Raw genomic sequence first — 15,895 nt, forward strand, 5'->3', positions numbered from 1 at the left:
AAGCTGACAAGATACCAAGACAATTTGTTATCTTGGGGGAGGTAGCATCTCCTTTATTTCAATTATTAAGATTGTTCTACTACAAGTCAGATCTTTGAAAAGTAACATTTTAAAAGTCCAACAGACATGCTGTTTAGAAATTCTTTGTTTTCTACGTTTCATGAAAATCCTCCTTTGTTTACTCTGCCTTTCTCCAAACATTTCCTGTAACAGAGATAAAAGCTATACTTTACTAGTGGATATTCTAACTCTACTGGGCTACTCACACGCAAGGAAAGTCCATCCAATAATCAGTGTCTAGAATAGTCTAGAATAAGTAAATAAAATATAGTAAATAAGTACCTATAAGTAAATAAAAGTCTAAGCACAATTATGGGCATTAGTAATATACAAAAAGCTGCACATGAAGGACATTCCTCTGCTTTAATCTCTCAAAGAACAAACTCCAATTTGTCTATTTATTACGTGCATAAAGGTCTGCTCATTTTAGGATTATCTGCTATACCGCCTATCTATCGTAATGCACTTGCTCCTCTACTGTCAACAGCCATTCAAAATAAAAACTGCTCCTGCCACCTTTGAACACTGCACTGCATGACTTGGAACTGGACCTGGTCCCTCAGCAAATCAATATGCAACATTTTCCTGTGGTTGCTGAGGAATACCATGCATGCTGCTGTAAGATCCACAGGGGACACATGCTACAAGAGAAAATGAGCACAGAGGACAGTGAGCAAAAACTACATACGTGTACTTAAAAACCACATGCACAGAGAAAAGTTCTAAGAGGGTATCTAGGTCTTCTGGAAAAAGAACAGCAATGAGTTTCTCTAAAACTAAGCTTCTGGGGAGCTCAAGCAACTCTAATATCAGAAATTATTCTGAACGTACTTTAACATTTCCAATAGCATTTAAAAACTGTTTATAACACAGTGACAAAACTCCAATGTGTCAGATGCTTTATTTTTGTTTCCGTGTTATCTTGCTGCAATTGAACTGGCAGGTAAGCATTTAAGGTAATGAAATGCCTAATAATGAGAAAACTGAGTAGAGTGATTCTCTTAACCGTTCTCCATATTTTTATATGGATACACGCAGTTTTTATTTGCTTTTATTCTAAATCTGAACTGTTTTCCTTGCTATTCCATATCCAATTTTGAGGGCAGATTTCAAATTCTTCTCTTCATTGGGATGCGCAGACATTTTAGAAACATAAATAGAAGCCAAAACTGAACATCACCCACATTTTGTAGAAAAGCAGAAATGAATACACAATAATTTATGCATTCTTCTGTACATTAATAAAACAAGTTTTCCTAAACTAGAAAAAAATCCCAGTGTCTAGATGGGGCTCAAATTTTAAAATTCATTACAAGAAATTTATTCTAGGAGAAGCACAAAAATGCAGTAGCAATACTAAACACATTGTCCCAGGTTAAGGAACAGAAACTTACAACCAAGAAACTTACAACCAAGTATACATGTTTAGTCAGACTCACCTTCCCTCATTGATTTTTGCTTTGTCTCCTTGACAAGAGAAGTTCTCAATGTAACCTAGACTGCAGTTGATTCGTGTCCAGTCAGGCTGGCACACAGCGAGGAAGTGAGGACGCAGTCTACCTATGGAGTACTTGGCAATGTCTGTCAACGACTGGCTAGCAGCTGCTCCAAAAATGAAGGTCCCAATGGCTTTGTAAATAGTGGCTATGTAGTTATTTCTGACAAATGAATTTGAGTGCAAATTATTATAAAAGACAGAGAGAGTCTCTCCTAGGATGATCTGAAAGAGAAATAAGGATAACAGTTAAAGAAAGATAATAACTTAAAAAGAAAGTTATTACTCTATTGTTGTTAATACTCAGACATGTAGTTTCAGGAATTAATTTTTTTTATAAACATTAAGGTGCAAATTTAAGTTTTCCAAGAGTCAGCAGTAACCATGCCCAAACTTTAAACACTTATGTAGAAAAGAAAAAAAAAAAAAAAAACTTTTACCTTACCCTGCTTCATGTTGAACTTAATATTATTGGTTTTCAGAATATTTATTAAAACAAAGTCTTCTCAGAGTAACATTTATCCGTATTACTTGGCATAGCCCTAATTAGAAACATTTTCTCCAGTATTACATTTTATTCTTCTTCAGCTAAACTTCTGCTGAGCAAAATTTTTCTATTTCATCATAAAGTAGTTAGGTTTTTTGTGAAGCCAGAGACTATTCTGAAGGGTCTGGACTTCATTTCCGGATGTGAAAGGCCAGTTATTCAAACAAAGACATTTCCTATTCCTCAGGAAAATTAAATCTTTAGGGGAGAAAAGAAAACTAATGTGTGTAGGGAAAGACAGGCATTACTGAGGTCTTTCCAAGGATTTTTCACCCTGCATGTCCAAGGTATATGCATCAAGCATGCATCAAGTGTTGACAGAAAAGCAGATTTAATTTTGTTTTCCTGCAACTTTATCTTTTGCAGAAAGTAAGTTTTTCCTTAAACCAAGTACAAAACTTCACCCCAGACAGGCTGGATATTGAACCAGACAGTCCCATTTTGTACAGAAAGACTCGAGTCATACAGATGATCAGATGGGTGGGGGACTGTATGCATATAGGTGAAGTGATCTTTAAAAATCCTGTAAAGATTAAATGATGGCTCCATCCGTCACTTGAGAGTGGCAAATCCAGGATCCCAGCAAAGCAGAGCTTTGGTGAATGAATCCGTTATTAGACACTGACACCTGGGCAGACAAAGTAGCTGTCAGCAGCTTTGCACATTAAGGCAAACAGACAATCTCATCAGATGTGTGACACTGAAGTTTTACGCTCTGCACCATACTGAAACATGGACTGAAGCAGAGAAACACCAGAACATGGACTAAAGCTGAGAAAGTTTTCAGTAAAGTAGATGTTGGTAAGCTCTTATACAGAATCTACCTACCCCAGAGAGTAGCCTCTTAATGAAGACAGTTGAGCAGAAATATCACAGCCACAACTAGTAAAAAATTCATCTCTTTTAAAGAACACTGCTGCAAAACCTGCAATAAGGTCACTTATCACAGTTGAGGTGACAAAAAATTAGGTGATGTCAATGCAGCTACTTCACTGGACACAGACATCAAAGAGTCTTCATCTTCAATAATCTCAGTGAGCATTGAGTAAAGGACACCAACATTTGCTTTTACCATCTGACTTCAAAGCAATCTTGACAGAAAAGCCAAATTTCGGAACTAAAAGATGGCCCCTGATGTTACAAAGGTAACTTTGTTAGCTAAATGTTCATACGGGCTCATATGGAGATTGGATAAATTCAAAAGGAAGTACATCCATTAAAAATTACTATATTCACTGAAGCCGTTTCTGACTCAGGAAGGCCCTGAACTGCAAAAGGCTGGTTGCAAAGTACTGAGGGCAAAATATCAATCTTTGCTTGCTCTATTCTTCTGTTCTTCCTCACTCATCTGTTTTAACCACTGCTAGAAATGAGGTAACAAGCTAGATGGACTTCAGTTGTGACCAAGTGCTGCTGCTCTTAGGCAATACTGACTACCAACAGTAGTAACAGGGTGGAAAAAAAAAAATAGTTCTCTCTTAAAAGGCAGGATCTTTTAGCATAAACCACTTGCCAGTTAACAGAACAGACAAAAACCAGAAAAGTTTTATCTGATCCAGAAGCAGTTTTTCCAAGAAAAGGAAAACTAGGTAAGTCACAGTTTTGATTCCCAGTCCCACATTTCTACAGTTATGAAAAATTCCACCCAAGAGCAAACATAAGCTACAAGCTGACCTTTAAGTAGGATCCCTAGATAAAAATCCATGCAGTCCTTATGCAAGAAAGGGTTAGATTGCCATAATATCCCTCCTGATTTTAAGCCATGAGCCCAGAAAAACAGCTGGCCAATACTGAGGTTTACATTTAGCTGCTCCTTTTCCAGCTTTGATTCCTAAAATACGCTTGGATAAATATTTATACACCTAAAAATCTTATTTGGCATACAAGAGTTTTAACTCTGCTCAAAGTGGAGCTCTGATGAGCCTGGATGTCACCCAACAGAGCCATGAGTGGAGTCTGAAGCTTTTCAGCACAGCTAGACAGGGATCTTGAAGCCCTTGTTGAAGGGCCATTGTGGAACTAAAGTGCAGTCCCATGAGACTTAGGACACAAAGTGGTCAACTGATGAGGTCAAGCTCTCCCCTCTGCCCATGCCCAAGGACATGCACCCACCACTTTTTGCCCCAGGACTGACACTGTATTCTTCCAGGAGCTGTTTCACTCAACCTAGGTCAAAGAAAGCTGTTGTTTTCTGCCAGGTTAAGGAATTTCACTAGCTTATCCTCGTTCAGACAAGCCACCAGAGGTGGCAAAAGACAGGGTAATAGTGGGACCACGCCTTTTGTCCGTAGTAAACTATTAGGTTAGCTCAGCTGACAGCATATAACTAAATCTTAAGATACAGAGACACTATATGCTTGAGCCAGTTCATCTGAGCGTGGAGCTGTGGTCAGAGAGGGAGATCCCAAACTGGCAGATGCAGAGGCAATCTCTCCAGCTCACTAATCTGGTGTGAACAGGAAGGAAGGAGAACAGTACCCCGTTTTCAACCAGGTTAGGTGCAGCATGAAAGTGACCCCTAACATTAACACAAATGGGCCCAGTGTTTTATCTTGACCTTTGAGGGAATATCCAGGGCAAAACTTACTGGCTACTTACTCTTTTTATTCTGGTTAGGCTTTTGATAAATTCTGATTAGAAGCCATAACATTTTCTATTAAAGAACTTAGTATCTGTTGTTACACTTCCACACACAGAAGTATTTTCAATGACTCTGCAGCTGGTAAAAATGCTGACTTAATAGGTCATGCAAACTTGTATTCTGAAAGTAGTAGCTCCCAAAATAGAAAAGCTTGAGACAGTCATTTAAAATATATTAGTGTTATTCTTAACTGATATGGTAAGGGAGGAAGTTTTTATCTCTCAGACTATAGAATTAAGCCATCATAGTTGTAAGGTATTCTTTGTCTGTTCTATAATTCTAGTTGTTTGACGTTAATTAAAGAAAACCTTTTAGTTATTCTTGCCAGAACACCATTTCTACTGCTTTAGCACCTGGTCTAAGGACTTTATTTTAAAGTCAAGAAATCTTATAGAGTGCAGTTTTAGAAGTCTGTATTAACAGATTGCCCCTCCTCCCTCTTCCCCACCCCCACTGAAATCAAATGCAATGAAGAAAACTTTAACTTACAACAATTATACTGAAAGGAATAATTATTGCTGCTAACAACTTATAAGAAATGGTGTCCTCTTTGTATGGATACCGGATGGATTCATCACTACAGAAAACTCCTCTCTGGAAGGGGATACGTCTTGAATTGAGAATTGCAAAAGGCAAGCCAGCTAGCAAAAAGGAATAAAAAATACATTACAAAAGCAACACAAACTCTGGCAATGATTATACCCCCACATTTCCAAAGAGAAGTGCATGAAGAGGAATGGGCATGCAGCAAGTTAGAAGGTTATGCACTTCCTTTGGCCAGTGACTACTGCCTTGTCTTTGCAGCTCCCAGAAGAACTGTTGAATGAAGGAGATGGGATTCCTCTCACCTTCATTTGTGGCACATCAAGTATGGAAGCATGCCGAAACCGTGACTGAGTAAACAGTTCATTGACAACCACTGAGTTGCTCAATCTGCTGCTACTGCCACAATTATCAACTATTCTTTTATATTTCAGTGAGCAACAGTTGTCCCTTTATACCTTCTCTGGACAGCTTCACAGGTCAGAAGAGCATAAACTGCATTTCATGAAAGCAGAAAAGGGGTGCTCCTCAGGGAGTGCAAGTGCAGAGGGAGTTTTCAGGAAGAGATATGGAAAAAAGGAAAAATTACACATGCATGCAATCCCCTCACTTCCACACACATACACCAAGAAGTTCCCTGGAGCAATGTGGTCACTGCACAAGCCCTACAACCTCAGGGCATGGAGATTTTATTCCCCTCTCTTTCACAAAAGAGGAAGCCTTTGGCTCATCCTAAACTCAACAGAACACAAAATTAAGGCACATGATGCTTTATGCTATTGCACCTCAAGAGACCTGCAACACTAACCAAAACTAGTCATTTGAACAGCAAAGTTAAAAAAAAAAGCTCAAAATAGAATACAAATTACTACAAACTAATAGAATCACATTTTTAAACCCTGATCCTCCACCCTTGACACACATACAGCGTCTGCACAATCTGTTTGTGTACAGGGATGAATACACTCAGAAAGAAATAGCTGTATGGAAAAAAGAAGTGGGGGACTACCAAGAATGTTCAACAAAACAATAAATATTCTTTAACTTAGGGATGTACGGCCCAGTGGCATTAAAGTGCTTAAAAGCCCTTGATTTTGTGCTCAAAATTCAGTAGTATTGCACATAAAATGCATACCAATTTAGAGTTAGAAAACAAAAATCATCTGGGGGGAGACACTCCTAATCTACCAGTACGGTATAAGAAGGATGAAAAACAGCCTCCTTCCTTCCTTCCCACCAGAGAAAGATATTACTGCAGTCTCAGTTGTCCCCTCAGGACCTCTGTGTCAAGGCATAGCCCACCTCTTCCTTTCCATATACATAGCTACCCCCAAATAAGTGTGTACAAACAGAAGTAAACACAGAAAGAACAGGAGAAAAAACAAAGGATATAAAGATACCAACCAAGCAGTAAGAGAATTGTTAGGGAAGAGAAGAGAAGAGAAACACCAAGTTACACAGTCAGGATTTACAAGAAGATAAAGGAAGACAGACCTAGGATCCTTTTCAAACCTTTTCCCCCTTTAACCTCCACCCACGAAGTCCTCCAAACTAAGCCCGACTCCTGGGCCCATCACGAATGATATATAGTGAAACTGGTTTCACCAATGATCTGTTATCGATTTTGTTCTTCCCATCATAAAGTGACTGCTTAAAAGAATGCTTCCGTTTGAGAACAGACACAGAAGAACAAATAACAAACTAATGCCTCACAAGGTGAAAATTTCCTTGAAGTGATCTCTGATGAATGACACACAGCTTCTTTCAACGACCAAGCAGTTACAGTCTTATAGTGTCCATGTATTCCAGCTAAGCCCATCGCAAAAAATCAAGTATCTTCTGTGCTGTTACAGTCATAAAATCAACAGCATGCAAAACCTCCTCTCTGAAAGTGGCAGAAAAACACACTATCATTGTGAAGAGGTGTTGTTTCCAGTTCCACACCAGCAGGACTACAACTCACCCAGCTCTGGAAGCTGTCCAAGTACACCAACAAAGCAGAAGGACAGCAGGATGGGCTAAGAGCCAAGCAAGAGCCTCGCCAAAACACTGAACCATTCAGACATCAGCCAGCACACAGCCCTGGAGCTGGACTCTGCTGTACAGTGCAAAAACAGTGCCTTTCCTAGCAGGAAAAAAGTCCCTCTCCCTTTCTCCTACTAGCAAGAATAGCCAAGGTTTTGAGACATGCCACAGCCCAGAAGTCATTTCTGCCCTCCCCTTGTGTTGGTATTGTGACAGCATGTCATGATATATCATCAGTTGTTTATTATTCAGCTAACTTATGCAAGGGAGGCGGCAGAAGCAGTGTGCAGTCATGGTGAGAGAAGCTGACTTGTCAACATAATGCCGTGGTATGTTTCCAACACCATTTATTCTATAAAATATATACGGAATAAAAACTTCATCCTTTGCCCTGCACACACACTATCACCAAGATTCAAGACCATATATTTGAGAAAAATGTACTTTTTAGATCTCCAGAATTGGAGAATGAGGCATACACAAATAAGAGTCTCTTGTTTATTTACAACTTTACTTCTTTAGACTAGTTTTATTCATCATGGTAAAGCAGTTGTTCTCAAAATTAAGTTCAGCCTGGGAAAACCTTATCACAGCTTCAGCACACTGCCACGAATACTTGCAATCATAGTTAGGTGGTGTCACTGACATCACATTACTGGCCCTGCATCATCCTTTTTAAAGACCTGCTCTATGAATAATGGTGTCATGGTGGCTTACTCCTCATTTCCTCCTACCCACACCTGAATCTTTCAGCTTCTCAGGTGGAAAATAAAATTTTCAGAGTGCTGAGGTTATTCAGGTGTTTTGGGGGGCATTGTTTTTTTCTTTTTAAATGTAATTACCTGCTGCTAAATCAGAAATGGAAAGCAATGGTATGTGGATCACAGGAATTAAGTTCATCATGCAGTGACAACGTGTGCTTTTCCATATAGAGAAGCTCCTTGAAATGTGTGCTCACTGTTCAGCAATATTGAGATTATCATGTAATTAGTCTGTAATTGCTTGCAGCACCTTCCTTTATCAAGATCACACAAACAAAATACCAAACAACTCAAAGTTTGGTTTTGTTTTAAGCAATTAAGAACAAGCTAAAATAAGTTATTATAATTCCTTCTCTTTCCACCTCTTTTACTCTATCTGAAACCAATCCCACTTTGCTAATTAAGAGAGAAAACTTTATAACAATTTCCTGAAGTCATAACCAGTAAAATTTAGGTAAGACAGTATGAGTCTTAAAGTTCTTGGTATCTACCTGGTTTGAAGTAACAATTAATTGGAAGAGGTATTGGAAGAAATACAATACTGCTAAAAAAGCTTATATAATAAACTTCATGAAGTGTTTCTTCAGTTTCCCCCAACTGTATAACAGATTTAAGAAGTAATTCCACCAGTCATTTCTCTTATTGCCGCTCTCAGCAATTTCAGTGCTGAAAGGAGACATGCTCCATGAAAGCTTGAGATAAAAGTTTTAATTTCTAAAAACTAGATTACAGTAAGAGTGATCAGATTGACTTAACACTGTTAAACTGAAAACCAAAGTCACAGAACAACATTTGTAATTTACCTTTTGCTCAATCCAAGGCAGTTATTAGCCTAAAAAAACATGCCAGTACTGGCTTTTGATGTCTTTTTGGTTAAAGCACTCTCCAATGTCAATACCTACTCCCTCAGAACATACTCCATACAGCAGGTTTAATTTACTTCTTTAAAATACACATGGATTGGCTTCACTATTAGCTGGTGGGAGGAGGGAGAAAATTACAAGTCAAACCAGAGGGGCACCAGGTTCTACTGTTTCTGGCAAGTGAAGCCATTAAGAAAAACTTCTCACAATCCTTGGGGTTTTGTTCTGTTTTAAATGAATCGGCAAAGTCTGGTTTTGTGGGATTTTAAGGTTTTTTAAAAACAAACTTAATTTCCAAAATCAAATCAAAATCATTTCAAATATATAAAACTTAAGTACTTTCTGCAGTGCAAGTCTCTCTCCCTTGAAGACAATGCAGAGACAGGGAAAAATACAGTTTGGTCTTTTCATTAGTACAAGCAGGACAAACAAACAGAAGAACTGGCATGAGTGATGAAAGAGGCAAAGCCTCTTACTATAGCAAGTACAACAGTAGGGTTTCCCTATAGTTGCAATAGACACATTACTTTTTCACCCTGAGAGATACCATAATTTCAGAAGACAGGAATAAATTTTTTGCACCACAGTAACAATTTCTTAAGTACGAAACCTCCTGGCACAAAAGAAATGGATATGACTGAAGACACCAAATTATATTTGTCTTCATAAAGCTACAACTATTATTAGTGTCAAGGTCTTTAACTTCCCAGATACAACTGAAGAACAAATTTTGTAGTAGTATAGGAGGTGGTGTACTTCCTTGCCAGAAGATTCATTCACATAAGAGTCTAAAGTGGTTTCTCAAGGAAAAGTAGCAACGATTCAACAACAGATCACTGAGAAAAGAAATCCTGCTCATCTGCCATAGTCACATATTGACACAGTAAGTTAAAAGAAAGGCTCTGCTTTTTCTACAAATATCCATTTTTCCTCTAAACAAGGTACAATTTCTAAGTGCAGAGTTTGGCATGTTAAAAAGGAGAATTAGTAAAAATTAGCTGGGTTTAGTTTTACATGAAAGTAGAAGAAATTGGGGAGTTTAAGTACCCCTTTTAAGTAAGGAGTGGAGATGGCAGAGAGTTATTAAAGGCTCTCTACTGAATACTTCCCATATGACAATACCAAAAAGCATCCCTGATGTATATCTCATTTTCCAAGTCAATTGTAACACAGTGAAGAAATTGCCTAAAGGAAGATGACAACAGGTATGTTAAGAGGAATTATAAGGTTGGGAAGAGTTTACCAATAGGGTAATCTCAAGGATAAAGCCAACAAGCTAGTGTTAGGCAGTGCATATGCCAGCACCATTAATAAATAACTAGTGGATGTACTGCTGACAGAGCTGACAATTCTTTGATACAGTGGAAGATCAAGGTCAGCCAGTTCTGCCTGCAAAACAACTCTTAAGGACTGAACGAAGCAAGAGAACAGACGGAGATTTGTGCAGTAATGAGTTCAGAGTCATGCACTTGGAGGTTAAACATCTCTGATGAGCTAGGAGCTTGTCAGTTCAAAATATGAGGGGAAAATAATATCTGTTTTCTATGGCTGTTGTACATCAATATACTAGTGTGACCGTTCGACAAGTCTTTCCAAAGGCTAACACTTCTAGCCACCTGACAAGAATTTCTTCTGAAACAGCATTCAGTGAGAATTTGCAAACATGTTTGGTTTTAATTCATCTGTCTTAAATGCAGACGGATAAGGACTGCTAAGGTACATTCCTCATTATCCCGAAAACTAGAAGAGTTGGGTTTTGCACAGTTCAGCAGAACGTAAGGGCTGTAAATCAGCTAATTACATAGGCAGTAGATATCAGAAAAAAGAGCAATGCTGATCCACCAACAACCAAGAATTAAGGAGCTACAAATACAGTTAGCAATACAGATATTCATAGACAGGGAGATATACAGACCTCTGAAACAGCCTTTCAGTCAGAGGTAGAAACAAAAGTAGCTTGACTGATAAGACTAAATATTTTACACAATTATAGTACCCTTGTCCAATAGTCTGACTCATACAGTATATAGATTAGATTTCCTCACAAGCTGATGTGATTTCTGACTGATTATGTTGGGGATTTTTCCATAAATATCCTGTATAATACAGGTCTATTTCTTTCCAAGTTTCTAATACTTCATTAGGTTTCTTCACTGTTACTGGGCATGAAGCTGATCTCTCCACAGAACTAAAAGCCAATAATTACCACTCTGGTGAAGAGACAGAACATCACATTATATGCCACCTTTGAGTTGTCCTTTCCACTCTCCTCAGGAAGGCCATCAGTTGACACTTATCCATGCTGTCAGCTATGTCACCAGCCATGTTATTGCCATCTTTTGTATTTACTGCTCTAAGAACCCTACCAACTGCTGCATTTTATCATTCAGCTTTCTCCAGAAAAGAGGGGTAAAAAACATCTCTGCATGAGCATTTTACTGCTCAAGGCAGAACAGAAAGAGGTACAATGGGGTGACCCAGAGGAAGGGAAACACAAGAGGCAGCACAAAAAGGAACTTTCCCCCTCTTTCACTTGCTTTCCCTGTTGCTCATCTCTGGTTTCTGGTGCAGTCTCTCCCCTTTTTCACCAACCCCTTGAGTCTCTGGTCTAAGTCCTGGATGTTAACAGCAAGTTATTAGTAACCAGGTACGAGACTTAAGGAAAAAAAAAAAAAATCTATGCCACAGACTGTTGGGGGTTTTTTGCTTAAATAACAAGGAGTTTAAATATTTAAGTTGCAACTCCCTCCCTCTACGTTTCTCCCTATTCCGTTTTACCCTTTCGTAGACTCTACTAAATAATACCTTCAAAACCAACTCCAAACCACTGTGACTGCTTGGCTTTCTCATAGTCACGACCAAGTTTCACTCAGCATTTTAAAAGCTGACAGCCATTTTACTCAGTTTCATACTCTGTGCGTGTTCTTCACCACTGTATTAACAATGTACTTGAAGGACTGAAGAAAGTACAAAGCAAGTCCACAGACTTAAGAAGCAAGTCGCTGCAATCTATTTATTTAATATGAACTGCATCTGGTAACAGTGATTTGTACAAGTACCAAACTGGAAGTGGTGCCCCTCAGATCTTTCCTTGCCTGATTTCAGACCAAGCCCACCAAAACACCCTCGCCATGGACAGGGCACAACTGGCGCCAAAGCTGGATGCAGCAACTGCCATTTCTCAGCCTCTGTCCCCCACAGCGCTGATCTCACCCAGAAATTACTCATCAATTCAACCAATGTGCATCACCCTGCACCCTAAGCCTTCACATAGTATAAACACAGGTTGTTATTATGTTGGCTTTAAACAGAGTTTGAACAAAGAAATTAGCAGTTTATTCCTCAGAATAAGCTTGGGTTGAGAGATGATACTCATCTGTAGTAGTACAAGATGAACAGTTAGAATCAAGTAGAACTCATGCCAGATTATGAAGTTCAACAACATTGCCCAAAAAGGTTTCCAGTGCCATGAATACACCAAAAAAACATGAAGATCAAACATTACTCTCCTTTCCAAAAGGTTTACCAGATAAGAGGCAAAGTCTTGTTCAGAGCATAATAAAATTATTAATATGTAACGTGAAACCTGAAGGTTAAAGGATGCAAAAGTCCAGTCTAGGGTCAAACAGCAAGTTTAATTTCAGTTAGTTGCAAAACTATCAACAGTGGGCCATAAAGGTTTGACACTGCTACAAAAAATGAAGTGCACATCTACCAATCTAACAGTCCTCAACAGATTTCATTACAGTCCCCCGTTTTATCAGTCTCTACCACAGCAGTAGCTACATTTGTCCCTCAAGAAACATATGAATTAGCCCAATAAGTGCTTAGGTTGTCAATCAAATAGGTGCTTTCAGTAAAAGTTTCCCCTGCAAATGTATCCCTTTCACAAACAGAGCATAAGATTAGTTTCTTTTGCCAGAAAAGAAATCAGCAGATTGCCTCCAAAGTATGATGGTGCTAATCTGTAGGAAGGAAAAGTTACAGTCGGAACATTGATAGACATGGTAGAAGGAGACATCTCTGAGTATATTAAGACTAATGCCTGCTAGGTTAAAGCTGGCACAGGAGAAAAGCTATGTAGGTCCCTTTTGGGAAGGCATCATGATACTGAAGACACTGGCCTACTTTGAAGTAGAAGACAACATGACCTGACCACCTAAATATCTTTTAGATGTGTTCAAGGTGGAGAATTAAGTCCTACAGGCCCACAAGATTCCTTTCTCTCAAAGAAGACCCAAATAACAGAGCTCATCCCAGAGAAGTGACTTATTCAAAACTATGTTTACTACTGAATACTTCCCTGTCAGGAACATCAGCATTTGCATTACCTGTTTTAGTAGCAACAGTTGTGGCTAACTACTGTGTTTCCCAGAAACTCAGCACAGCACTTTGGCTGAGTTAGGAGAACTGAACTCTTGTCTTCTCACAAATCAGTCCATCATTTAGAAACTCACCAGTGGGTTGTGTCCTTTCAGCTCCTGGACAGAGCAGCCAGGCAAAGCTTTGGCAGGCAACTACAGAAACCCTGCTCTGAACCTAGCACAGGGAGCAGATAAAACTCAGCAACACTTGAGTTGCTCTGTTCTTCTTCAGCAACACTTGAGTTGCTCTGTTCTTCTGCACCTTTGGTGCACCCCCTGACTAGTCATGGCTTTTAGACTATTCAGAATTACTTTCTAAACATCTCTAAAAATGACTTGGGAAGGCAGAAGTATCAGAAAGATCTTCTGGGGTTCTTGAAGTGTCCGTCATCATGGATGTGTGCTGCTCCAGACACCAGCCTAGATATCTGAAGAGATTCATTTTTCCAGACCGCTACTAAGGCTTGTTTGACCCTAAGTCTCAAAAAATTCTAATACAAAAATCATGCTTCTCATCCAGACACAGAAAACGATTTAGAAAATTGAGAAGTATCATACTATGAAGCAGCACTTGGAGAAGAATAAACATGAGTTGCATTCCCAGACATTTTATTTCCTGACAAATGATGGCAACAGGAACAGAAAAGAGTTCAGAGCTATAAACGGAATTGTAAATTCTAAGAGTATTCTTGTAATATTTTTTTTTTTAAAGAATATCCCTGAGAGTTTCTAACACATCTTGTAAATCGTCATAAAATGCTCTGAAGACAAACCAATGCTCAGGCAGCCTAGTTTCTTTTATGTGCAAAGAGACTGCTTAACAATGACATATCTATGCCTTACTCATTACTGCAGGTTTTTTTGGGGGTGTTTTTTTTTTTTCTTTGAAGTTGTTTTATATTCCACTATGGGCCTACCCCAACAACTGAACCAGACAAGACCTTTCATTATACAGCAAGATGTTCAGGCCATTTCTTACTGCACTCTGAAGACAAGCAAGCTGTTAGTGCAGCAAGGGGCATATGCATAATATTTCAAGCATTTCTGCTTAGATTTCATAAGGCTTTAGGGACTAAGGACTAAATAACTAAATAACTAAATGGATCAGCAATACCTGTACATTGTTGAATGCTAAGGGAAAGGGCTATAACCACTCTACTACTCAATTAACCTTTTTTTTTTTTCACGTTACAGATATGATTCCTTTTGCTTCCCTTAGCTTCCTACCACAAATTCTTCCTTCTATTTTGTGATGTGACAAAGCTGAGGTATAAGTCCTACTTAGGAACAAGTATCCTGTTTGAGGTAGTCTTTGATTAGGGAAGAAAAGTTTGCATAAAAGTACAATTTATCAACTCTTATTTGCATAGTATTAGACCAAATTTTTACCATCAACTCTTTCATTGAGAAGCCCGTTCCTTTCAGGAAAGTCTCTTGTCAGGATAACGTTTTTTACTAGATTTGGGATAATCAGCATAACCACCCAATAAGCTTTCATGTGCCAGTTGTGTCCTTGCTGAGGATATTGACTCTGGAACATACTACTTCCAAAAACTTAAGCTGCCTTGGAAAAAGTCTCAAGACTCCATTGAGTCAGTCCAAAACAAAAACCAGTCTGAATATCAGATTCTCCTTTTCCCAGGCTGATCAACTTCCCCTGTCCATTTTGAATAAAGGCAAGCTTGAAGCTAGAAAGCATTCAACTGGAACCCACTTTCAACTCAGTAAGTTGTAATAACCCAGATATCATACTCCCTAGCTCTACAGCTCACCCTAGTTCTAAGTTTCCAGTAGCCACAAATGATTTTTCACCTCTTGTATGAGGTGAAAGAACTCCCTAAATCTAAAATTGAGACTAAGCAAGCCAGTTAGGTTAACACGTTAACTACACAGAGCAGTAAAATACAGATTACAGTGATTACTTTCTCACCAGGTTCCAAAAAATCTGTGCTGCTTTAAGGTTTGTAAAACATTCAGAGTGAAGAAAACTGATCTGGATAGCCTGTATTATTGTTGTTACATAATGATAAGTGCTTTAGATTTTTTATTTTTTTTTTTTTAAAAAAAACCTCTCTCAGCATGGAGGCCAGAAGTGATTGTTCCAATTATATACTCCAATCCCTTGCACACAGACGGGCAATAAAAATTCACTCTGTGAATCCTACAGAAGTATCACAGAAGAAAAATATCAAATAAACTGGAATCCCTGACAAGTCTAATTCTAAGTTATAATTTTAGATACCTTGGCAGTTAAAGTTCCAACAGATGTCCATACCACTCCTTAGACATTTACACCTTTAAGTAAATTAGACGTAAGTCAGATGTTTCTCCACTGCTTTAGAGCCAGAAAAAAAAATGCACTCTTTATTGACCTTTTATTACAGGAACAACATTTTCAAATCTAAAAGTGGAAGATAAAAAAACAAGCAATTCAACAGATTACCTAACTGCAACTGAAATGCCTCTTTAGAAGTCCAAAATTGCACAAAACTGCAATTGCTAGTTCACCTGTGCACATATCAGCTAAGGTACACATGAACCCTACTGGAAACAAAATTTTCCTGAAGTTGTGCTGAAGATTATGTCAGTACACATC

The 15,895-nt window shown here is 38.5% G+C and overlaps 1 protein-coding gene across 3 annotated transcripts in view; it reads right to left on the reverse strand.

The window, feature by feature from the left end:
* Positions 1-15,895, reverse strand: part of PLPP1 (phospholipid phosphatase 1) — a 64,674-nt gene that overhangs the window by 30,556 nt on the left and 18,223 nt on the right. Inside the window, exons 1-3 of one of the 3 annotated variants that reach the window (XM_087759758.1) lie at positions 15,542-15,587; positions 5,233-5,384; positions 1,500-1,780 (exon numbers count right to left, since the gene is read on the reverse strand). In XM_087759758.1, the coding sequence (XP_087615884.1) occupies positions 1,500-1,780; positions 5,233-5,384; positions 15,542-15,572 (464 nt within the window). In that variant the 5' untranslated portion in view covers positions 15,573-15,587. Of the gene's footprint in view, positions 1-1,499; positions 1,781-5,232; positions 5,385-15,541; positions 15,588-15,895 lie in introns of those variants that run through there. The other 2 variants (XM_087759756.1, XM_087759755.1) reach the window with 2 other exon arrangements.

The sequence above is a fragment of the Nipponia nippon genome, unplaced genomic scaffold (genome assembly GCF_047370975.1).
Source record: "Nipponia nippon isolate SJK-2023a ecotype South Korea unplaced genomic scaffold, ASM4737097v1 scaffold_20, whole genome shotgun sequence".
NCBI lineage: Eukaryota > Metazoa > Chordata > Aves > Pelecaniformes > Threskiornithidae > Nipponia > Nipponia nippon.